Below are 26,083 nucleotides of genomic sequence, written 5' to 3' on the forward strand. Positions count from 1 at the left end.
TTTACAAGCAGGTACCATGAACCTCCGACCTGATGGAGCGGCTGAAACTCACATTTAAGAGGTTGGGAGTTGTCTTTTAAAATAGAGCCAGCTATCCTCTGTAACTGTTTAGAATACAGGGATTCTGGATGAAGCTGAGACTCTCCAATCAGCTTGCTCGACCATTTCACGATTTGGTTTAAACAGTTTTTGTTTTTAAGGGACACATTTCCAAACCATGAAGCAAGACAGAAAGATAAAACTGATTCTATAAAAGCACGATAAAACAAGATCAGCATGGTCCTGGCAATGTTAAAAGTAGAAAGTTTTCTCAGACAAAACAGGCGCTGGCGTCCCTTTTTGTACACAGCTTGACAGTTTGCCTCAAAGTTCAGTTTGTTGTCGATGACAGTTCCCAGATATGTGCTGACACACTCCACTGTCTGACCCTTTAAAACTGTAATCTCTTGGTTGGGAGCACTGTTTTTGTGAAAGTCAATGATCATGTCTTTTGTTTTAGAAATATTCATTTCAAGAAAAGACTTACTGCACCAGTCAAGGAAATCACTGACAACTGGGCCGTGGCTCGTCTCATTGTTTTTCAGCAGGCTGACAATGACCGTATCGTCATTGTATGTTTTGTCAACATGACGAAGAGACATCATACATTTGTTTTATGAATGTGAACATACTTTAAGTTTCTGGAAAAGATTTGAAGACTTTTTTGACATACATACAAACTAAAAATGTAATTAAATTAGAAGCTAAAGATATCTTACTATATTACGAAAACCAAAATTACAACATTCAACAATTGGTCAACTGTAATGATTCTTATCGCTAAGTTTCACATTCATAAGGCAAAATTCTCCAAATCCTGTCCATCCTTAGTTCCCTTTAAAATTGACTTCAAAATGTATTTTGAGACGATGCAATTGATTAATAATAAGAAGAAGAATAAGAAATGTAATACCACTGTCAACCTCATAAAAGAAATGTTTACTGATATCTGAATGTATTGCCTTCCTATTATGTTTAGTGTAATTGTTAATGTGACAAACTACTTGCACTTTACTGTAGGTTTTTTTGTGAAGAGAATAATTTTATATTTTTTGGACTATGATGATGCCTATGTATGTTTGTGTTTTTATATTATTGAATGATGTCTGCCATTTATTTTAATGTTATTGTATTTTCTGAAATTGAAATAAAGTTTCATACAAAAAAAAGTTGTTCTCTCAGATGTAAGTCACTTTGGATAAAAGCATCTGCTAAATAATAAATAAAAAATAATAATACATTTTATTTGGTGGCGTCTTTCAAGTCATCCAAGGTCACCTTACAAAGAATAAAAGCATAACATACAAGCATAAGCATAACATACAAGCATAAAATGACAACAACATACAATATTAAACCAAACAACATCAACCGATATTATAGCCACAGAGACAGTGCACAGTCAGAGGGAGTAGGCCAGTTTGAAAAGGTGAGTTTTGAGTTTGGATTTGAAGGTTACTATGGAATCTGAAAGTCTTATGTGTGGGGGGATGGAGGCCCAAATGACAGTAGTAGTAGTAGCAGTAGTAGTAGTAGTAGTAGTAGTAGTAGTAGTAGTAGTAGTAGTAGTAGTAGTAGTAGTAGTAGCAGTAGTAGTAGTAGTAGTAGTAGTAGTAGTAGTAGTAGTAGTAGTAGTAGTAGTAGTAGTAGTAGTAGTGGTAGTAGTAGTAGTAGTAGTAGTAGTAGTAGTAGTAGTAGTAGTAGTAGTAGTAGTAGTAGTAGTAGTAGTAGTAACAGTACGGTAACAATGGATGAAGTATTCACGCGACTTTATTCTCATAATATTACGACTTTATTCTATTACGACTTTATTCTCGCAACATTACGACTTTATTCTCGTAATTTTACGACTTTATTCTCATAAATTACGACTTTATTCTCATAATGTTACGACTTTATTCTCGTAATTTTACGACTTTATTCTCGTAATATTACGACTTTATTCTCATAATATTACGACTTTATTCTATTACGACTTTATTCTCGCAACATTACGACTTTATTCTCGTAATTTTACGACTTTATTCTCATAATATTACGACTTTATTCTATTACGACTTTATTCTATTACGACTTTATTCTCGTAATTTCCAATTTTTTTTGTCTTAGTTTGGCCCTAATACTCCGTCGTAGAAAACAGCGTGGCTCCTTCCCTGTAAATTTGCAATCTCAAACTAATTTAAAGAAGTACAATATAACATTTTACATCATATTTACCCCACCAACCAACTTATATCCAAATTTGTAGACATTGATAGCAGATGTGTATTTTGACAGATAGATAGATAGATTTAGTCAGGCTGTCTTTGTATGTTTGTATAGATATAGCCTACGTATTATATTTATATCATAGTCATATTATATTTATATCATAGTTATATTATATTTATGATAGAGCTTACATTTGGTATTAAACAGGTTATTTTTGTAAAAATGATATATATTTATTTATTTATACAAATTAGTGTAGAGTATAAAGGGTAAATACAGGCATATAATTTATGTTTAGTTGTGGAAAGGGGGTGGGATTAAATAAGTTTATACTTCCTCCCACTCCTTTTCGAACATGTAACTTATATGTTTTTTGATGTGTTTTTTTTTCTTTATGTGGCGGAATTCCCACCTGTATTTGTTTTTCTTGTTTTTTTTTATATATACATTTTCGAAATAAATAAAAACGAACGAACAGATAGATAGATAGATAGATAGATAGATAGATAGATAGATAGATAGATAGATAGATAGATAGATAGATAGATAGATAGATAGATAGATAGATAGATAGATAGATAGATAGATAGATAGATAGATAGATAGATAGATAGATAGATAGATAGATAGATAGATAGATAGATAGATAGATAGATAGATAGATAGATAGATAGATTTATTTATTGTACCATTGGGTAAATTTGGTTCACAGTGCGTGCCTCCTCATACAATCTAAAACCATACACTCAACAACACAGGATAAGATAAAGTGACAACAGTGCTTTGGCTAAAATAACAAAGAACAAGAAGGAAGGCCCCAAGATAAGAATCAAGATAAGTTAAAACATCAGTAGATAAAAACACTAAAATATTCAAACCAAGCCAAAGGATAAAAAATGTGCCTTTTCATAAAAACAAGATAAAGGAAACAATACAAAACATAAATACAAGGTTATGTTGCAGTTCCCTCACTTATTAATGGCACTGATGGCTGCTGGTACAAAGCTGTTTTTGTAGCGTTTGGTTTTACAAGCAGGTACCATGAACCTCCGACCTGATGGAGCGGCTGAAACTCACATTTAAGAGGTTGGGAGTTGTCTTTTAAAATAGAGCCAGCTATCCTCTGTAACTGTTTAGAATACAGGGATTCTGGATGAAGCTGAGACTCTCCAATCAGCTTGCTCGACCATTTCACGATTTGGTTTAAACAGTTTTTGTTTTTAAGGGACACATTTCCAAACCATGAAGCAAGACAGAAAGATAAAACTGATTCTATAAAAGCACGATAAAACAAGATCAGCATGGTCCTGGCAATGTTAAAAGTAGAAAGTTTTCTCAGACAAAACAGGCGCTGGCGTCCCTTTTTGTACACAGCTTGACAGTTTGCCTCAAAGTTCAGTTTGTTGTCGATGACAGTTCCCAGATATGTGCTGACACACTCCACTGTCTGACCCTTTAAAACTGTAATCTCTTGGTTGGGAGCACTGTTTTTGTGAAAGTCAATGATCATGTCTTTTGTTTTAGAAATATTCATTTCAAGAAAAGACTTACTGCACCAGTCAAGGAAATCACTGACAACTGGGCCGTGGCTCGTCTCATTGTTTTTCAGCAGGCTGACAATGACCGTATCGTCATTGTATGTTTTGTCAACATGACGAAGAGACATCATACATTTGTTTTATGAATGTGAACATACTTTAAGTTTCTGGAAAAGATTTGAAGACTTTTTTGACATACATACAAACTAAAAATGTAATTAAATTAGAAGCTAAAGATATCTTACTATATTACGAAAACCAAAATTACAACATTCAACAATTGGTCAACTGTAATGATTCTTATCGCTAAGTTTCACATTCATAAGGCAAAATTCTCCAAATCCTGTCCATCCTTAGTTCCCTTTAAAATTGACTTCAAAATGTATTTTGAGACGATGCAATTGATTAATAATAAGAAGAAGAATAAGAAATGTAATACCACTGTCAACCTCATAAAAGAAATGTTTACTGATATCTGAATGTATTGCCTTCCTATTATGTTTAGTGTAATTGTTAATGTGACAAACTACTTGCACTTTACTGTAGGTTTTTTTGTGAAGAGAATAATTTTATATTTTTTGGACTATGATGATGCCTATGTATGTTTGTGTTTTTATATTATTGAATGATGTCTGCCATTTATTTTAATGTTATTGTATTTTCTGAAATTGAAATAAAGTTTCATACAAAAAAAAGTTGTTCTCTCAGATGTAAGTCACTTTGGATAAAAGCATCTGCTAAATAATAAATAAAAAATAATAATACATTTTATTTGGTGGCGTCTTTCAAGTCATCCAAGGTCACCTTACAAAGAATAAAAGCATAACATACAAGCATAAGCATAACATACAAGCATAAAATGACAACAACATACAATATTAAACCAAACAACATCAACCGATATTATAGCCACAGAGACAGTGCACAGTCAGAGGGAGTAGGCCAGTTTGAAAAGGTGAGTTTTGAGTTTGGATTTGAAGGTTACTATGGAATCTGAAAGTCTTATGTGTGGGGGGATGGAGGCCCAAATGACAGTAGTAGTAGTAGCAGTAGTAGTAGTAGTAGTAGTAGTAGTAGTAGTAGTAGTAGTAGTAGTAGTAGTAGTAGTAGTAGCAGTAGTAGTAGTAGTAGTAGTAGTAGTAGTAGTAGTAGTAGTAGTAGTAGTAGTAGTAGTAGTAGTAGTGGTAGTAGTAGTAGTAGTAGTAGTAGTAGTAGTAGTAGTAGTAGTAGTAGTAGTAGTAGTAGTAGTAGTAGTAGTAACAGTACGGTAACAATGGATGAAGTATTCACGCGACTTTATTCTCATAATATTACGACTTTATTCTATTACGACTTTATTCTCGCAACATTACGACTTTATTCTCGTAATTTTACGACTTTATTCTCATAAATTACGACTTTATTCTCATAATGTTACGACTTTATTCTCGTAATTTTACGACTTTATTCTCGTAATATTACGACTTTATTCTCATAATATTACGACTTTATTCTATTACGACTTTATTCTCGCAACATTACGACTTTATTCTCGTAATTTTACGACTTTATTCTCATAATATTACGACTTTATTCTATTACGACTTTATTCTATTACGACTTTATTCTCGTAATTTCCAATTTTTTTTGTCTTAGTTTGGCCCTAATACTCCGTCGTAGAAAACAGCGTGGCTCCTTCCCTGTAAATTTGCAATCTCAAACTAATTTAAAGAAGTACAATATAACATTTTACATCATATTTACCCCACCAACCAACTTATATCCAAATTTGTAGACATTGATAGCAGATGTGTATTTTGACAGATAGATAGATAGATTTAGTCAGGCTGTCTTTGTATGTTTGTATAGATATAGCCTACGTATTATATTTATATCATAGTCATATTATATTTATATCATAGTTATATTATATTTATGATAGAGCTTACATTTGGTATTAAACAGGTTATTTTTGTAAAAATGATATATATTTATTTATTTATACAAATTAGTGTAGAGTATAAAGGGTAAATACAGGCATATAATTTATGTTTAGTTGTGGAAAGGGGGTGGGATTAAATAAGTTTATACTTCCTCCCACTCCTTTTCGAACATGTAACTTATATGTTTTTTGATGTGTTTTTTTTTCTTTATGTGGCGGAATTCCCACCTGTATTTGTTTTTCTTGTTTTTTTTTATATATACATTTTCGAAATAAATAAAAACGAACGAACAGATAGATAGATAGATAGATAGATAGATAGATAGATAGATAGATAGATAGATAGATAGATAGATAGATAGATAGATAGATAGATAGATAGATAGATAGATAGATAGATAGATAGATAGATAGATAGATAGATAGATAGATAGATAGATAGATAGATAGATAGATAGATAGATAGATAGATAGATTTATTTATTGTACCATTGGGTAAATTTGGTTCACAGTGCGTGCCTCCTCATACAATCTAAAACCATACACTCAACAACACAGGATAAGATAAAGTGACAACAGTGCTTTGGCTAAAATAACAAAGAACAAGAAGGAAGGCCCCAAGATAAGAATCAAGATAAGTTAAAACATCAGTAGATAAAAACACTAAAATATTCAAACCAAGCCAAAGGATAAAAAATGTGCCTTTTCATAAAAACAAGATAAAGGAAACAATACAAAACATAAATACAAGGTTATGTTGCAGTTCCCTCACTTATTAATGGCACTGATGGCTGCTGGTACAAAGCTGTTTTTGTAGCGTTTGGTTTTACAAGCAGGTACCATGAACCTCCGACCTGATGGAGCGGCTGAAACTCACATTTAAGAGGTTGGGAGTTGTCTTTTAAAATAGAGCCAGCTATCCTCTGTAACTGTTTAGAATACAGGGATTCTGGATGAAGCTGAGACTCTCCAATCAGCTTGCTCGACCATTTCACGATTTGGTTTAAACAGTTTTTGTTTTTAAGGGACACATTTCCAAACCATGAAGCAAGACAGAAAGATAAAACTGATTCTATAAAAGCACGATAAAACAAGATCAGCATGGTCCTGGCAATGTTAAAAGTAGAAAGTTTTCTCAGACAAAACAGGCGCTGGCGTCCCTTTTTGTACACAGCTTGACAGTTTGCCTCAAAGTTCAGTTTGTTGTCGATGACAGTTCCCAGATATGTGCTGACACACTCCACTGTCTGACCCTTTAAAACTGTAATCTCTTGGTTGGGAGCACTGTTTTTGTGAAAGTCAATGATCATGTCTTTTGTTTTAGAAATATTCATTTCAAGAAAAGACTTACTGCACCAGTCAAGGAAATCACTGACAACTGGGCCGTGGCTCGTCTCATTGTTTTTCAGCAGGCTGACAATGACCGTATCGTCATTGTATGTTTTGTCAACATGACGAAGAGACATCATACATTTGTTTTATGAATGTGAACATACTTTAAGTTTCTGGAAAAGATTTGAAGACTTTTTTGACATACATACAAACTAAAAATGTAATTAAATTAGAAGCTAAAGATATCTTACTATATTACGAAAACCAAAATTACAACATTCAACAATTGGTCAACTGTAATGATTCTTATCGCTAAGTTTCACATTCATAAGGCAAAATTCTCCAAATCCTGTCCATCCTTAGTTCCCTTTAAAATTGACTTCAAAATGTATTTTGAGACGATGCAATTGATTAATAATAAGAAGAAGAATAAGAAATGTAATACCACTGTCAACCTCATAAAAGAAATGTTTACTGATATCTGAATGTATTGCCTTCCTATTATGTTTAGTGTAATTGTTAATGTGACAAACTACTTGCACTTTACTGTAGGTTTTTTTGTGAAGAGAATAATTTTATATTTTTTGGACTATGATGATGCCTATGTATGTTTGTGTTTTTATATTATTGAATGATGTCTGCCATTTATTTTAATGTTATTGTATTTTCTGAAATTGAAATAAAGTTTCATACAAAAAAAAGTTGTTCTCTCAGATGTAAGTCACTTTGGATAAAAGCATCTGCTAAATAATAAATAAAAAATAATAATACATTTTATTTGGTGGCGTCTTTCAAGTCATCCAAGGTCACCTTACAAAGAATAAAAGCATAACATACAAGCATAAGCATAACATACAAGCATAAAATGACAACAACATACAATATTAAACCAAACAACATCAACCGATATTATAGCCACAGAGACAGTGCACAGTCAGAGGGAGTAGGCCAGTTTGAAAAGGTGAGTTTTGAGTTTGGATTTGAAGGTTACTATGGAATCTGAAAGTCTTATGTGTGGGGGGATGGAGGCCCAAATGACAGTAGTAGTAGTAGCAGTAGTAGTAGTAGTAGTAGTAGTAGTAGTAGTAGTAGTAGTAGTAGTAGTAGTAGTAGTAGTAGCAGTAGTAGTAGTAGTAGTAGTAGTAGTAGTAGTAGTAGTAGTAGTAGTAGTAGTAGTAGTAGTAGTAGTGGTAGTAGTAGTAGTAGTAGTAGTAGTAGTAGTAGTAGTAGTAGTAGTAGTAGTAGTAGTAACAGTACGGTAACAATGGATGAAGTATTCACGTGACCCATTGGTTTTTGAAGACCGGTCTTGAACAAGCACCAACCATAATTGGAGACCTACTGTAGCCTATATGTCTTCTCAATAATGATTATAAGATTATGGCTTTAATACTTGCTAACAGAATTAAAGAAGTCTTGGATACAATAATTGATTAGACACAGTCAGGCTTTATGAGAATAGAACAGCCCTAAGATTTTTAAACTGTAATTACAATGTTGATAAACTTGTAAAACTTTCATCCTTCCATAAGCAGGTCCTCTTAGCATGGACCCTCATCTATAAGCACGACTTCTTGCCATACAAATACCTTATGTGGAACAACAGAACCAGTTAGTTCTCAGGAATTCTGAATGATGGTTGACGCTATACCCTCAGGCACCTTAATGTTGTCTAAAAACATTAATAATTCTACCTACCCCAGTTACTTTCCCTGATCCAGCAGCTGAATCAGCAATGGGAAAAATTATATTATAAAATTTAAGAGACATAAATACTAATCGTCCAGGAACTGTGATACATATTTTTTCTCACTGCCTTTTAACCTGTAGGTTTTGGAAAGAGTTTAGCAGATTTATTAATAACCAAATTTTGAGGGATGTGTCCGTACGATGGGAAAATATTTTATTTCGTTTTTTAAGAATCCCCAAAAAGGATGCTAATTTTTTTTTGTATAATACATTTCTTTTGGCAAAATGTTATATTCATAAATGTAAATGTATTTATAAAACACTATATTTTTTCACTTTCTTAAGGATGTGGAACTATATGTTATAGCAGACTACTTACAGAAAGGCCCTGAGAGCCATTTCTATATGTTATATTTTGCACGTGTTTGTCTAATTACTAAGAACTGTCTAAGAATTTATTCATTTATTTGTTTGCTGTATTCTTGCTATTTGATTAAATAAAGTTTAGAATTAAAAAAAAACCACTTTCATTTTGTTGCAATTTGTCTCCATCTGGTGGCCACTTCCTGCCATGAACGGAGCACGTCACAAATCATACCAAATACAGCAATATCATATTGGGCATTAACTACTAGTGTATTCTCGCCCACCCCTTACATCCGTAGTAGTTAACAACATTATACAAGACCAAACTGTTTTGCACATCAACCATTTCTGCTTCATCCCCCTGAGCAGTGGGGTCCCCGCAGTAGGACAAACACCAATGTGGCCAGATGGTCCTCTTGATGTACAGGGACAGACAAACAACCATTGACACACACACACACACACACACACACACACACACACACACACACACACACACACACACACACACACACACACACACACACACACACACACACACACACACACACATTTCACAATTCATAATCATCAATTAACCAACTATGCATGTTTTTGGACTGTGGGAGGAAGCCAAGCAAGCACGGGGAGAACATGCAAACTCCAGAAAGACTCCCGCTGGCCTCGGGAGTCGAACCAGGAACCTTCTTGCTGTGACAACAGTGCTAACCACTTATCCACCATACTGTCTACACATTGCATACATAAATATTTTATTGTTTTTATTCATTATAAATAGTTTATATAAAAATAGTTTATATATTTATATATATTTTATTTTATTTATACATAAATATTTTATTATTTATTTCATTAACCCATTACCCGAGTCCATTACTGGTCCCCGTTTACACTAAATCAGATTTTATTCATATCCAAGAATCAAGACAGCAATTTATTTGTATTACATTATAAATAATAATAATAATGAAAAAATATTATGAAAGAAGAACAACAAAACTCTAACACACAAATGTGTATTCAGGTTTTGGACTTTGTCTCGACTAGGATATCTAATGACATACTGTGTTATTTGAATGCTTAAATGATTTGAATGGAGTTTTGAAGGAAAAGCACATGTCTGTTTGGTAGACTGGTTAATAAATAACGGACATCTGAAGTTTTATTGCTTTTTATATAACGTCAAAGGTCACAAATATTGGAGACAGTTGGTTTAATCTTCAATCATAGATTTTTCTATAACTAGGAAATTGTCATACATTTCCAATACCTTCAACTTCCTTTCTAATAGATCTTATAGGTCTCTCCCTCTCCAGCAGAGATATAAAACTAGAGCTGCTCTGATACCAATACTCTGTGAATAATCACTTCTATGAACTATCCCATAATATACTTTTCATAAACAGAATTTTCTTTTTATTCTATTTTTTGCTGTAAAAGTAAGCGTTGGAAGTCATGCAACCCTGCTTGTCCGTTTTTGTTTGTTTTGAGGTGTCAGGTGGTGAAGCAGTAGCACATGAGTTGCTGCATAGAGCTAGTTATTCTGGAAAATCCCACCAGGAAAACCATAAGATGCCTGTTATGCAAAGTTGTGGTTTCCAGAGGTGGAATGAATGTTGCTAAAAATAACACGAGCAACCTTTTACAGATGTTAAGGGGCCACCATGTAAAAAAGCACAGATTCATCAAATCAAAGGGAAAGAGGGACCAATCACAGCAGTCAAATCTGAAGGAAGCTTGTCAGAAAAGAGAGAAAATTCCCAAAAGAAGACCGAAACCCCACAGCAACAATCATTCAAATAAAGAGACTCATTGTCCTGGATGGCCAGCTGCTGTCAGTTATTGTAAATGTAATTAAACATCTACAGAAGTACAATTTCCTGGAAATATATCTCTGACGGCTCTCTCCAAACAACTAGACTTTCTGAAAACAATTCATGTTAGCTACAAAGAGGTGCAATAAATCAGATTCATGACAAAACTGATCCCCAATATGTTAACATGCCCAAATATAACTGCTGTTTTATTTTAAATATCAGTCACTGAGTTTAATTTCTGGATTCCTTTATTTCATAGATATTTTTTATTTTATATTAATTGAACAAAAGGATTGTGTCATCGTGTACGATAAAAACAAAGCCCATATTCTTATTTTTTTGCATGTTTGTCACACTTAAATGTTTCAACAAATTTAAATATTAGACAAAGATAACACAAGTAAACACAAAATGCAGTTTTTAAATTAAGGTTTTTATTATTAAGGGGGAAAGAAATCCAAACCTACATGGCCCTGTGTGAAAAAGTGATTACCCCCCCTTGTTAAAACATAAATTACCTGTGGTTTATCACAGGTCTGTTTCAACAAACAGACTCAGGGAGAGCTTCTTCCCCAAAGCTGTGAACTTTCTAAACCAATAAGCTACCTCATACTGTGCAATATTCTTCCTCCATTATGTGCAATATTCTTCCACTAATCATTTGCATTATTATTCTCTCATTCACTCATATTCATAGTGTATATATATTTATGTTTCCTGTTTCTCATTTTGTTGTTTACACAGTCTTTGTTTACATAGTCTTTGCATGTGTGCGCTTTTACGGAGCTGCTGCCTAATCTCATTGTACCAGTATAATGATAATAAAGGCTTTCTGTTCTATTCTATTCTATTCTATTCTATTCTATTCTATTCTATTCTATTCTATTCTATTCTATTCTATCTTTGGAAAGCTCTCTATCTATCTATCTAACTTCATGACCTATTTGAAGGATTCCTAGTGTTTATTTAAATCAAACTCTCTTATTGATACTTTTCTTTCACATCCGTCGCCCCTCATGTCTTGTCAGGTGAGGTTCCTCATTCCTCAGAGGTCAGTGGCTGTTGTCGGTGTTTATACTGCGGGCCCCCCTGGTCCTGGTCCTGGTCCTGGTGTTCTGCCAATCCTTGCTACCTGCCAAGAAATGCTACTTTGTGGTTCTGCGCATGCGCACAGTCGATTTTCAAAGTTTGATTGCCACGCCAATCATTTCTTGCACCATGTAAAATTGATAATATGGGATGTTGAGTATTTGATCCTTCAAAATACACAACCCATGTCATGAATTGCATTACACTTTGTGAAAATTATACGATAAAGAGAGAGAAAAAAACAATTCTATCGCTTTATTTGATATTCATTCAGTCATCGGCCTTTAACCCTTGTGCTGTCTTCAGGTCAAAATGACCCAATTCTTCTATCCTTCTTTCCTCCTGCCATGCTCTCTCCATCCTTCTTCCTTTCCTCTTTTCCTCCTTTTTTAATCTCCTTTACTCCTTTTTCTTCCTACCTCCCTTTCGTCATTCGTTCCTTTATTACCTTCTTTGCTTTTCCTTCCTTCTTTCCTTATTTTCTCCATTCCTTCCTTCTTCCCTCCCTTCTTTCTTTCCTTTTCTCCTTTCTTTCCTACTTCCTTCCTTCTTTCCTTCTTTTCTCCTGTCTCCCTTCCTTCCATCTTTTCTTCCTTCTTTCCTCCCTTCCTTACTCCCTTTCCTACTTCCTTCCTTCTTTCCTCCTTTCTCCCTTCCTTCCATCTTTTCTCCCTTCCTTACTCCCTTTCCTACTTCCTTCCTTCTTTCCTTCTTTTCTTATTTCTCCCTTCCTTCCATTCTTCCCTTCTTTCCTCCCTTCCTTACTCCCTTTCCTACTTCCTTCCTTCTTTTCTCCTTTCTCCCTTCCTTCCATCTTTTCTCCCTTCCTTACTCCATTTCTTACTTCCTTCCTTCTTTCCTTCTTTTCTCCTTTCTCCCCTTCTTCCATCTTTTCTCCCTTCCTTACTCCCTTCCTACTTCCTTCCTTCTTTTCTCCTTTCTCCCTTCCTTCCATTCCTCCCTTCTTTCCTCCCTTCCATCTTTTCTCTCTTCCGTACTCCCTTTCCTACTTCCTTCCTTCTTTCCTTCCTTCCATCTTTTCTCCCTTCCTTACTCCCTTTCCTACTTCCTTCCTTCTTTCCTTCTTTTTCTCATTTCTCGCTTCCTTCCATTCCTCCCTTCCTTACTCCCTTTCCTACTTCCTTCCTTCTTTCCTCCTTTCTCCCTTCCTTCCATCTTTTCTCCCTTCCTTACTCCCTTTCCTACTTCCTTCCTTCTTTCTTTCTTTTCTCCTTTCTCCCTTCCTTCTATTCCTCCCTTCTTTCCTCCCTTCCATCTTTTCTCCCTTTCCTACTTCCTTCCTTCTTTTATCCTTTCTCCCTTCCTTACTCCATTTCCTACTTCCTTCCTTCTTTTCTCCTTTCTCCCTTCCTTCCATTCCTCCCTTCTTTCCTCCCTTCCATCTTTTCTCTCTTCCGTACTCCCTTTCCTACTTCCTTCCTTCTTTCCTTCCTTCCTTCTTTTCTCCCTTCACCCTCCCTTGACCCAAAGACAGCACAAGGGTTAATTAACCAGGCAGGTCATAAGATCATTCTTATTTACAATGACGTCCTGGCAAGAGACAAGCACCACTTGGGGGGAAAGGAAGTGGGCTAGGGAGTAAAACACAGTAAAATTATAGCTCTGAAAAAAGGTTGAAAACCATTAGGTAGCATTTTTTGGCAAAGCAGCATAAATCTGCAGAACACCGGTGCGTGTGAGACGACACCACGTGAGCAGTGACGTCTCCGCGGAGTCTACTAAAGGGAATGTGAGTGGAAGCGTCCGCCGCTCCGCAGGAGGATCCACGGTGGCGTCCTGACGTCCTGTCCGCTGCAAGGAAGTCCTACCCCTGCCTTCAAACCCTTCAAACCCTCTCCTCTCCACTGCCCTCCAGCCCTGCACTGACTCGCAATGTCTGACGAACATAAAGAGGTAAAAGCTGATCCACAATGCATTCCTTTGTGCGTGATGTAACTCTTTAAAACCAACTTTTCACAGAAGTTCAGGAAACTGTACGGCGGCTGTTTTGTCTTCCTTAGCGTGCTTTTTCTTTCTTTCTTTCTTTCTTTTTATGGGTTTGAGTCGGTGAAGTGAAGCATATCCGGTTGTAGTTGTGTTAAGTCCTTTCGGAGCCGAGAGTTGGTCCTGTTTTCGTCCTCTGGACCCGGTCCGAGCAGAACCCAGCATGCTGTTTAATTACCACTGGAGATAAAAGCATAAAAGTGCCTATAGAAAGAGCCTATAGACGCTCATAGGGCAGTGTGTGCACTTTAATGTATGTGAGGATAATATGCATATAAATACAAATGTCCTTAGAAATAATTTGACACTATAGGATGTTATAATTAGTTATTAATAGGGGCTATGTCTTATTTGCTCAGGAGTCAATATAATATAAGTTGTAAAAACAATATCCCATGCACACTCACACACACTTATTTTTTGTCTTTATTCTTTATTATTTATATATTGCATTATTAGTTTGCCATCACTTTTGTGTAGTTTTACTTTCTGTTTTTTTGTATGTTAATCTTGACATGAAATTTTAATATCTTCGGTGGAGGCTTCAAATAAGCCCATTGGGTTTTTTGCCTCTTCCTGCACCTATAGTGTTTATTATTGATATGTCCTGTATATTTTTTAAAAACTGTGCAAAACAATAAACTAAACTAAACTAAAACTAAACTATGTAATTGCAAATTAATTATATTGGCTTAGCCTGATGATTTCCTGAATACTTAAAGAGATTTTTGGATTTAATTTGATAGCAGGGCACTGAAGTTCATGCTCTTAAATCCACTGTCTTGATATAACCTGTCAAAAACAACTGAAAAATCTCTGCAGTGTGCTGGTGTCACATGGGAAATCTCACCTCCATTACCTGTTGCTGTTGTGGGGCTCTCTGGGGATCATCTCACCAAGTCTGTCTCAAAATTGACTTTCTTGGCTCTTGCAGAACTTTTTCTCTCAGGGTGGGATAAGATGATGAAGAATAGTCCAAGTTTTTGTGATTTAAACTGTATTTCAGTGTACTGCAGTGGCTGCAGTGTCAGTTCTGCACAAGCAGGTAATGCAATCAATGGTAAACTCTCAATTTGCAGGTTTTTTTTATTGATTTGAATTGTTCAGAGGGCTTGGCAGGTTGCTTTGCACTGTTTTAGATCAGGGCTTCAGGGCTATTTTTAATGTTTCACTGCTGTTTCAGTTTTTTTCTATACGAGCTTCTCCGTTCCTTTTAAGAAGCCGTTGATGCTAAAATGTAATTACTGCTTTGGTTGTACTGTGTTTTGTGTCCTCCAGAAAAAACTGTAGAGTCCCATAAGATTTACTTAAGTTCTGGACGTCTGCTGCTTCTCAAGTGCTTTTCCATTTAAAAAAAAAAAGAAAAGAAAAGGTCCTATGACTTTAATGTTATGGGCCTTTGCCAGAATCTAGGGGTAGTTGACGTTACCTCTCCGTCCTCCTCCCCCCGTGACTCATGTGGGTGTTGGGCTGAAATAGTTTGGTGTAGTTTTACATTCCTTATATAGACTCTGAGAAGTGAGCAGAGGCTCGGTCTTGTCTGTGTCACACACAGCATCGGGCCACAGCTTGCCAACAGAGGCAGAATCTGCTCGCCCTAGTTCACTGACTTCCTGGCTTTCTCCCAGGTTCGGGGTTCAGGCCGGCCCTTGAGGATCAGGTGAGTTTTCATGGCAGAATGCTGGTTGAATAGCTGTTTTAAGAACAATGGTACCTGGTAAGGCTGAGGACAAGGAGCGAAGGCTTGGGTAGGGATGCATGCACTGAGGTCAGTGTTCGGGTCATGCAGTGAGCTGGTGACGTAGCCTGGTTAATGTTACATTACTCTCTTATTAAATGCTTTGCCTTTTGATATCAGTAGTAGGACCCTGAGCGTCTCTTTCACAGCGCTTTTATGTTTTAAAAGAGTTGTAAAACATTTAAAATGTTGGAGCAAATGGAGATATGAGGGCAAGTAGGCGATTGTTTCATGAGTATTCCCTAAATTCACAGGCTGTTTCTCACTGGAAGGAAGAACTTAACTCGAGTGTCTATTGTTCGGTGGGGTTTATAATGTGAATGACCTGCCGTACTGTAGTACATTTTAACTAACTCAGGATCGAGCTGTCATATAAAACAGTCTTCTTAGTTCATAACGGAAGAGCGCTTTTATAGAATTGTGTGTTGATAATTGCAGGAATGTCATGTCCCAGATGCAACCCTGGAATTTGATTGCCTCCCCCCCAAGGAGGTTATGTGGTTCATTTGGTTCATCTCTTGTTAGCATCATTACTCAAAATACGTTTAAAAAAGTGTGGCTGGATTTGCATGAGCATTTAACTATCGGTAGAATATGGTCCAGCGTGGAAGTGATTTCTTTTTTTTAGTTTTATATTTTCTTTTCTATTCGGCCGTGTCTCAGTTTCAGACTTCTCTGAATGTAATGACACTCATTCTGACATTCAAGTAGTTATTTCTGCCAAAAGATGTATTTCACAACTTCTAATATAGCTAATCTGACTTCTTTTTTTGTTTTTTATGTTTAGCGGTATGTTCCGTGCAACAAAACTAGACTGTTATTTTCTGTAAGGAATTTGTGCTGAAAATAAAACAGGCCACCAGCAGCGAAGCTGCTTGGAAGAAGCAGGGAAGAACTGCCTTCTGCTTTTGCCTTGGAAACCTTTTCCTGGCTTTCTTGTGAATTCACACATTTCCTTTTTTTTCTTTTCTTTTCTTCCTGAAGGCTATGAACTTGTACACGGTTACCCTCAGCGGCCCAGCGCCGTGGGGCTTCAGGCTGCAGGGAGGCAAGGACTTCAGCATGCCCCTCACTGTGTCAAGGGTAAGAAACAACTTTGTACTTTGAGTTTGGACATCATTGGGGTCTTGGTGCTCCTGGATGATTTGCTTCAAGGCCCATCCAGAAAAACAGCTGCTTTATGTTTCACCTGTTTGACGCTTTGACCACCTAACCACTATTTTGTCAGTGTTAAGTACATCCTTGGTTAGTACTTAATGAGCCCGCCTGAGTGTACCATTTCCCTCTCTCAGTGTGTAATATCTGCATACCGCGGTGTGTATTTTCATACTACACAAATTTTTATGATGCGTAGCCCAAACTGTACCTGGTTAAGTCTCAATATGTAGATCCTGCACGTGGATGGCGTTCATTCGCCACAAGGACCTGCTCATTTGTCCCACAGTACTTTGTATTCTCCATGTTAGGTCACGTCCTCCTAGTAGAATAAATTTTCAAATAAACTACAGTTTGTGTCGACGAGAGCAGCTGCCACTTTCCAGGCCTTATAAGTGCATTGCTGCTTTGCCTGACAAACAGGCTCACGCTTGCAGTTTCACATTCGTATAAAAAAATTCCAGGGTTTGCCGTCAGCTAATACACTCTCATCTGGCCGTCTGTTAACGTACAAGTTTTCCACTGGCGTTTTTTATATTGCTGCCTTTTTAGAAACTGGGGCGCATCAGACTCACTGACTTTTGTTCAGTATTTTGTACTTTCCTTTTAGCAGAGCTGATTGGAAGTCTGTTCCTGACCCCACAAGATCTCTCTTCCTTTGCACAATGGAGCATTAACAGGAGGAAGCAGAACAGTTGAATGCAACATGTTGTTTTTCTTTGATAATCTGTCCACTGTGTGTTGCTGGCGGCATCATACAGACGTGAGTGTGTTCAGCTGACGTAAACCTGTGGCGATGGCAGCAGTTATCACCAACCGTGCCAGTACATGTCCCGTATTTGCTCTGCTCGCTGGCTGGAACTGCAGTCAGAAACGCAGTGTTCCTCCTTTTGATTTATGAAAACAAACATTTCCTTGTTTCAAATGTCAAAAAATCTCTTTTGGCAAAAAGCTCCAGAGAACACATTTTGAGTGGGATGTGGCTGTTGACTCACAAATTTATGTCTAGACACGCAAGGTGTACTGCAGGGTGACTATCAGCGGGTGAGTCAGTAGTTGTTGTTGTCCTCCTCACATAAAAAAAAAGGGTGTGAAAAACCAGTTTTTCTGCAGTCCAGGCACATAATGCATGCTGATTATTTCCCTTCTGACAGATATGGATTAGGTTTTTTTTGTTGTTTTTGTTCAACACCTTTTTTTGCTAACATTTCAAAAACAATTTGGGGACTTAAATTGCTGTCCATCTGCGTAAGAGATGACAAAACAAAGGGGGAAAAAAAAAGAAGTACTTCTGAGCCTGGCATGATGATGACTGGCTGGTGGATAATATGCTGCTTTGCTTCGCCCAGGATGCCACCAGGCTTCGGGGTGTGTGTGAGTTATAAACATGCGACAAGTTCTCTCTCCCTTTGCCTCTGAGGTGTTGTTGGCTCGCATCCTGATTGTCATAAAAGCAGGGACGGTGAATCACACAGTCGCAGAGGATGAAAACGGCCGAGCGAGGAGCTCTAAACTTCAAAGTTATACAGCATCCCTCAGTAACGGGAGGAAAAAAGAAAAAAATTCACTGAAGAACTTGGTGGGTGGTCTGTCTTTTCTGGCTCAGGACTGATGAGATAAGGATCTCCACCCAGACAGTCAGTTTAAAGCTAATACAAAATGAGGAACATGTGGAGTGATGGGATAAAAGGCTTTTGGAATCTCGCTGACGCACCGAGATTGCAAGTGACAACTCCTCAATGATCAATGTGACGGACACTCTTTGACTGTAGATTAAATGGTGATTAGCACGTTTGTGGACTGGCTATGACAGTTCACAGATTGTTATTTCAAGAATATATTTAATAATTTTACCCTCTGTTTTTCGAGTAGGTATCTTGCTTTGTATTGATTTTGGAAAGTTGTACGTCTGCAGCTTGTCCCCTCTTTCGTGAGGGAGTTGGTTTATTGGTTTCCGTGCTCTACAAATGCTCTTGTTTCCTTCCCCTCTCTCTCCGAGACTGGAGAGCGATGCTTTCTCAGCATTCCACAGATTTTTCTCATATCCACCCTGCTACTGCCAACAGGCAATCCTGTTGTCTCCCCTCTCTCTCTGTCTTCCACACTCACTTCTCTCATTTATAAAAATGGACTCCACCGACCTCAAAGGAATACTCTCCTGGTGAGATCAGAGGACTTATGACCGTTGCCTTTAAGAAGACGCTAAAAATGGAAACTCAGAAATGTGTTTTTAAGCTCAGCAGGATATGCTTGAATCCAGCTAGAAACATACACTACTTTCGGCTGTTTTTATTATTGGTATTCTTGGCTAGAACCAGCTGGTGTGTGTGTGTACATATATTTTTTTTCTGTAGTTATTTTATTTGAAACAGGAATTGTGGGGATGGTGGGTGGGTGGAATGGGAGGAGAAGAAATGACAATGGTTTCACACAATATTCTCAAGGGGTAAGAACTGTGGTGAAAGTGTGTGGGAGGAAAAAATTAAAAACAGTTTCTCAAGCATTTTTGTGAGAGTGGTTGAAATATTGTCATTTTTAATCCTCAGTGCGAGTGTTAAGTGTAATAAAAAAACATTACATTTACATTCTCAATTTTCAGACCATGATCCAGGTTTACTGGTATCCATTTGTAGTCTTTCATAATTACGAGGTGCATCAAAACGCAGCAAATGCCTCTGTTTGAATGGTGCATTCTCAGAAATGATGGTACACAACAACACTGTTATACTAAACAGGACATATGGAAAAGCATTTGTTTGGATTGTTAACTACGAACTCATGGCCCTGTCTTTCTTTTTGGGGTCACCTAAGGCTACGTTCGCACTGCCGTTGTCGGCCTGATGTTTGGCCTGCCCTATCAGAAACTTTGAGTAACTGTTTATATTGGATGTTGCCAGTGATCAGATCTAAGCTGTATGTCCTTTCTGGTGTTTCCCGAGTCACATGGTTGCTATGGGAACCTGCATGTAGAGAAACCATAATGGGGATTGGTTCCCTGGCTTTGCTGCTGTTGCAAGTGCTTATGTGGAGCTGTGGTGCAGAATTTTTCTAAATGTTACTAGGAAGCACCAGTGATGGAAGTTGGGTGTGTTTTACGACATTGTTTTTGGGCCGTTGTCTCTAGTATGTTAGTACAGCTAAGTGCAGAGTAGCTGCTGGCTGACGGACAGTTATGGCTGGAGGAACTGAGGAATCCTCAGTCACTTCTGTTACTCCGGTAGATGCAGTTGTTGCCTTTGTCACGTTGGACCATTCAAATCGAGATGCATCAGTGCAAATATCTTTTTTTTGGAATCACATTTGGAGTTACAACTTTTCCGGAAAAATCAGATTTCAGGTGTTTTTTGGCGATTCAGACAGTAAAAAAAGTTGATATAGAAATAATCTATTTCTGCTTAAAATCTGTTTTGAGCTGGCACTGTGAACATAACTGAGTGATGAGAACGCTGACACTTTTACATCATACTCCATTTGCTGTACCACTAAAGTGAATATAGCATTGGCATAATTTTAAGAAAAGTCAAACCCTCTGGAAGAGGCCACCGGTGTGCAGCTGTGACTCCGCCCCTTAAACCGGCTACTCTGAACACAGCTGTGAAGGACGGTTTTAAGCAGTCAGCTTTGGTACAGTGTTGCAGTGGCATTCTGACCAAAGCATACCACTAAAATGTCATCCCTCAGGAAATCTGTGTCAACTTTTGGGAGTAAAAAAGTCTCTCCTTTTTAATTCATTATTGTATTAGCATGGGATCATGTGCCAAAAACACTTCTCACAGCATATTGTCAAAAATGCAGCAAGAAAAAAGCAAGAATTCCTGAGGTTATGTCCACATGTTGTACAAGACGTTGATAGCAGGCCAGCTGATGACATCACTGGGCCTGTTTTCTTTGTTACAGCAACGTTTCCCCCAAGGGAATAAAAACTATTTTAAATCCAAGTACTTTTTAAAATGTCCCTTTTGATCTCACGGATACATGTGTAAACTAGTCAAACTCAAATTAGCATTATTTGCAACTCCATTTATTTAATTTGATGGTTGCTTTTGTTGTAGATTGTGGATATTCAGTTTCAAACTGTTTTGTGAAGAACTTTTCTTTTTAATAGCTGTTTCATAAGACGAGTTCCAGTCTTTGGGAAGATCTACTTGTATAAACCTTTATGTCACCCCACATTTCTGCCAACATCCTTGTTTATTTTTCTAAACTCTTCTTTTTTCAAGAGGACACTCGTAACATGTAGGAACCAATGGTGTTTCTGTTGAGTCTGCCTCTCTCTCTGCTCAGAAGTCTGGTCCAGATCTCGTGCCAGCGTGATTCCAAAAACATTATGATACCACAACTTGGCTTTCAGAGCACCATCTGGTTTCTATCTAAAAAACACATGCCACAACATTAACATCAAAGTTTGTGAGAAAATTACTAATGATGTCAATAAATGGAAGAAGAGAGATTATATATTTTTTTTCTCTCCTGTAATCCACCACCACAGCTGGATGTGTCATCGAGTCTTGTATTTCAGTTTCTGACTTCAAGGCCATCTGTTGCTTCATCATTGACATCCTTTTTAACATTCCTTCTCTCACTCTCACACACTTTCTGGGAAGGAGGACTGAATTAATAATTCAGTTTGTACTGATCAGATTAGCCGGGGGGGGGGGGGGGGGCGGCATTTCTTTTGGTCGGATACGTCCCATGTTATGAGCACTGTTTTTAGGTGAGCTTGAGCTAGGTGTTCATCTGCAGTGATTGCAGGGGTGCTGGTGGGGGTGGGGTGCTTGCAGGTTTGGTTTTCCATTTCTCAGAGTGATATTTATGGCTTTGCATCAGCTGTGCCGTGTGAGTGATGTAAGGACAGACAGTCTCTTGGCCCCCGAATAGCCATGGAAAGAATAAAAGTGAGATGGTGCAGGGTTACATGGCCAGTATATCACCAACTGTAGATAAATGTTTGGAGCCAAAATCGAGCATAACCAGCTGAGAATGTGTGTGGTGGGGGGGGACTGGCCGACTTAACCGTAAGATCACTCAGGGAATCACTTTAAAGGTGACTTCAGCTTGTTGCGTTCTTAAAGTCAGGCTAATGCTTTGAACTTTGATAGCATACTAAAATGGATCTGCTGCCATGCTGTGCCAAAAGGGCTTTGAAACAGGCAGCAAACTGTTAAGTCATCCGTGTAGTCGTGAACATTGTAAGCTCCAGTCATGTATGCACCAAATCAAATGTGGAGCCTGCTCTTTCACGCGTTTTTGAAGCTGCACGTCAAGATGTGCCAGCACAGCCGTGTTCAATCCCGGGTTCTTGAGAGGTTCAGCGCAGTGGGCTGCAAGAACAAGTACATGTTTTCCGGTGTCCTTTCCTGTATTGACAAACTGCTGGCGGAGAGGACGAGGCAGGTATAGGGTTTCTGTCCACCCCTTACCAACCAAAGGTCTGAGCGCAGCAACTTTAGCTGCTGCCTTCTCAAGTGAGGGAGCAGCTGCACTCTGAACCCGAGCCAGAGGCGCAGGTGTCCGTGTCCATCAACACAACTCCCTAAACACGCGAGCGTTATGTACAATATAATCTATAAGCTTCATAACGTTCTGTTTACTTGTTCTTTCTCCACAATATGTTTAGATGCCCCTAATGCAGTGTAAAGAAATCTTCCTTTTGAGTTATTTTTATAAGTCCACACCATAGAAGACGGAAAACCCCTGAAGTATCTGAAGTGTTTTATTTGTTGTTCAGACTTGTCTTCCTTCACCTGTGTACATCATGATGCAACATATTTGCATAATGTCTGCAGAATGAGCTCCACTGTTCACGGCCGTCACAGAAGACTTTCTTATCTGGACATTAAAGTATTTGAACCTACTCTGGGAGACTCCCAAAATAACATATTGGACTTGCAAATGACAGTAATATGTGCTCTGAGTCTACTGCGAGGGTAAAATGTGACATGTCTATGATCCTTGTGGTATTGAACCACCACGACCCTCTTTTTTTTTTTTTTTTTTTTTATTTATTTATTTGCACAGTGATAACACAATAATTTTTTTTTTATCATACAAGGACAAATAATTTGTGCAGGAGAGGAAAAGAAGCCCGAAGGGCTTATAAAAAATCCTCCCCTCAATACAAAATCACCAAAACAAATCAGTCAATAGCAAAAGAATAGAAAGGAAAAAGAAAAGGTAAAAGAAACAAAGAAAAATACAATAAGTACACAAACAAAAATATCCATGAAATGGCAATTTCATTTCAGTAAGAATAGCCTGTTAATTTTGTCTAAATAAAAGATACCCCACCAAGCTGGTCCTAAACATTTTTAAGGATGACGCTAACTTAAGAGATCTATCTAGACAGTTCCAGAGTTGAGGGCCATGGAATTTGATAAAGGATTGGTGACTGCAGGTACGACAAAGAGGTAAATGAAAGTTCTTACCACCTCTAACTGAATAAGAATGAATATCTGATGATAACAGAAAAAAATTCTGAAAAGCACCAGTGCTGTAGTCTGTGATACTACAGTACAGCTGTTTTTTAATTTCTTTTTGTTTTGATGGAGGTTCAGAACACTTGTGTCCTTTGCCATGGCCATGGACCAGGGTTTGCTGTCATACTGATTTTAGTTGGTTTTTGATGCATATCTTAAACTTTAAGTGTAGTTGTTACTATGATGCTCAATATTGGAAAATTGTTTTAACAGACTTTTTGGGAGTTTCATAGTGTTGGCATTAAACAGGTGTAGTTTCCATTAATCTTTGACAACACTTCAGTAGCTAAAACTCATCGGATATTTTCTCAAATGTAAAAGAACAAGATGCTTGTTTTACCATTAGATCTAACAGGAAAAAGGGATGGGGGAACTGCATTTTTTTTTTTTGGATATTATGTCAGGCTGTGGACTTTCAGAGTATGCAGCATATATTTATCTCCCAGCTGTTTGTTCTCTGAAAGCTGCTCTTTGTATAATGGGGAAAAAAATGTTTCTTAACTCCTCTAATTGCTTCCAGTGAGTGCAAATCAAAGGCAATTAAAGTGATATTTGAAGTTTGCTGTTTAAAAAAATAAGTGGAAGTTGACTTGCCTCTGAGGAATGCGTTTCTCTACATTTTTAGCAGTGCCATGTTTTGACTTCAGACTGGCTTAAACTTTGTCCTTTTTTTCTTTCTGGCTGTCATCAGCTTTTGGAGCAAATTACCTTTCCACTCACGCAAGTGTTTATGTTTAATGTGCAGAATCAAAGCAGCAAGTATGATAGCTTAGCTGAACATGGCAGAAAACTGTTCCCCTGAACTGCTGAGTCCTCTGAGCTTTGATGCGTGAACATTTGCAGGGATCCATGACATCAGAGAGTAATCCTTATGTTTTTCTTTTTTTTTTCTTCTTTCTTCTGGCACTCGCTCACCTATCTACCTACTGATGCTGTACACTTTGTTCTGTAGTTATCTGAGCATTTGTCACAGGTCTCTGGTTTCATTAAGCTGTAAGGGTAAGCTGACTAAGCTCTCACTATTCACGATCTGGCATCTCTGCTCTGTATATTAGTGGTGGGAGAGGACGTGTCTGACAGTGTTGCATGTGCACACGAACAAAACCCCTATTACCTCTATAATGTAAGCTATGTCAGGTCCTTCCTGTTGTAACAGACGCTGTGGCTGACTAATATGCCTGCAGTCTCTCTGTAAGCCTGGGATGGTGATGTCATTCTGTTGCCAGCCAATGACTTACCTGTCAGTGAGAGAAAGGTGTACATGGGTTGTTCTGGTAAAGGCTCTGACTAATTGTGACATATGGTTCTTGTCTGTGATATCAAGCTTTTTTTCCTGTCTTTTTTTTTTACTGCTTCAAGTCCCATCTGTAATAAATTTGATGTTGACAGATGACATCATGACAACCTTACGTCTGTTCCTGGTAGTGCCAAGTGGAATAGACTCAGAGACTCCTAGTGAAGTGTAAGGTGTTAACAGACGCTACAGAAGTCAGCTGAATAACACTGATAACTTAGGAGGTACTGATAAGTGGTGCAGTAATATAAGGATGACTTATACTTTGGAAAATGTGTTTTCTATTTAAAGCATAACTGTTGACTGAGGGGATGAAGATAAGCTAAGGGATTGCTCTGTCAGCTCAATATTGTGGCCACATCTCAATTGTTATAGCCACGGGGGATTCATTTATCAAGCTGCACCCCCTCTTAAGAGTGCAGGTCATGTTTTTAATTTTAATTATTTGGCAAGTTCAGGGGTTGGGTAGAGCAGATTAAAGATGTTGAATTCCTATCGTTTTGCTCATTTGTACTTGAGCTGCAACACTGTGATCCGTTTGGCACATTTTGATCAAATGTATGTAGTTATGGGTCAAAATGCTCTGCACAGAATTAACAAGATTCCTAAACAATTAATAATGTTTAGGAATCTACCCAGGAAATATTTAAGATGTTTACATTTTTGATTTTATGGAAAAGTTATTAAACCCTCTTTGTGGCCAAAATCAGTTGGAGGAACTTGTACATAATTTCCAATTGTCCAAAGGAAGGAACGATGTTTAAACTGGGGCTTTTTATGCATACCAGCATGTAGCATCCTCATGTTATAACTTACACTTAAACTGGTGCCTATTTTATCACAGATTTTTACTTCTGCTTAAAGTATTTCAGCTTTAATGATACAGTCGCTAAAAGATGACTACAAAATCTTTTTCACACAGACCGCTGAACAGAAATCTGTACTCTATTATGATTTTTATTTTTCTTTCTCCCTAGCTTACACCGGGTGGAAAAGCAGCTCAGGCTGGGGTTGGGGTTGGAGACTGGGTAGTCTCCATCTCTGATGCCAGTGCTGAGGACATGACCCACGTGGAGGCACAAAACAAGATTAGAGCAGCAACAGACTCCCTCTCCCTCAGCCTCAGCAGGTAAGTTGTGTGTCAGTCCAAGATGCAACAAAACGCTGCTTTTATCTCATACGCACAGCGGGTACATCTCTACAGAGCACATGCACTCTTTCATTCGTACTTGGACAAAATGAGGTGTAAAAGTCTGTGAAATTTGGCCCATTATGGAAAATTGTTGCAAAAAACCCCAAAGCTACATCTTAAATACCACAGCCCACATTTGGCATGTAAAACATTAAAGATCATGACAAAGTTGCTTCTGAAAAAAACGGAGACCATGGCACTTCTGTAGCGGCGCTTGGACAG

At 37.6% G+C, this 26,083-nt stretch overlaps 1 protein-coding gene across 4 annotated transcripts in view; it reads left to right on the forward strand.

The window, feature by feature from the left end:
* The first annotated feature begins 13,751 nt into the window (after positions 1 to 13,751).
* Positions 13,752 to 26,083, forward strand: part of pdlim7 (PDZ and LIM domain 7) — a 38,373-nt gene continuing 26,041 nt past the window's right edge. The window contains exons 1-3 of one of the 4 annotated variants that reach the window (XM_061725020.1): positions 13,752 to 13,916; positions 16,729 to 16,827; positions 25,647 to 25,798. In XM_061725020.1, the coding sequence (XP_061581004.1) occupies positions 13,896 to 13,916; positions 16,729 to 16,827; positions 25,647 to 25,798 (272 nt within the window). In that variant the 5' untranslated portion in view covers positions 13,752 to 13,895. The other 3 variants (XM_061725021.1, XM_061725022.1, XM_061725023.1) reach the window with 3 other exon arrangements.

The sequence above is a fragment of the Cololabis saira genome, chromosome 7 (assembly GCF_033807715.1).
Source record: "Cololabis saira isolate AMF1-May2022 chromosome 7, fColSai1.1, whole genome shotgun sequence".
NCBI classification, from domain to species: domain Eukaryota; kingdom Metazoa; phylum Chordata; class Actinopteri; order Beloniformes; family Belonidae; genus Cololabis; species Cololabis saira.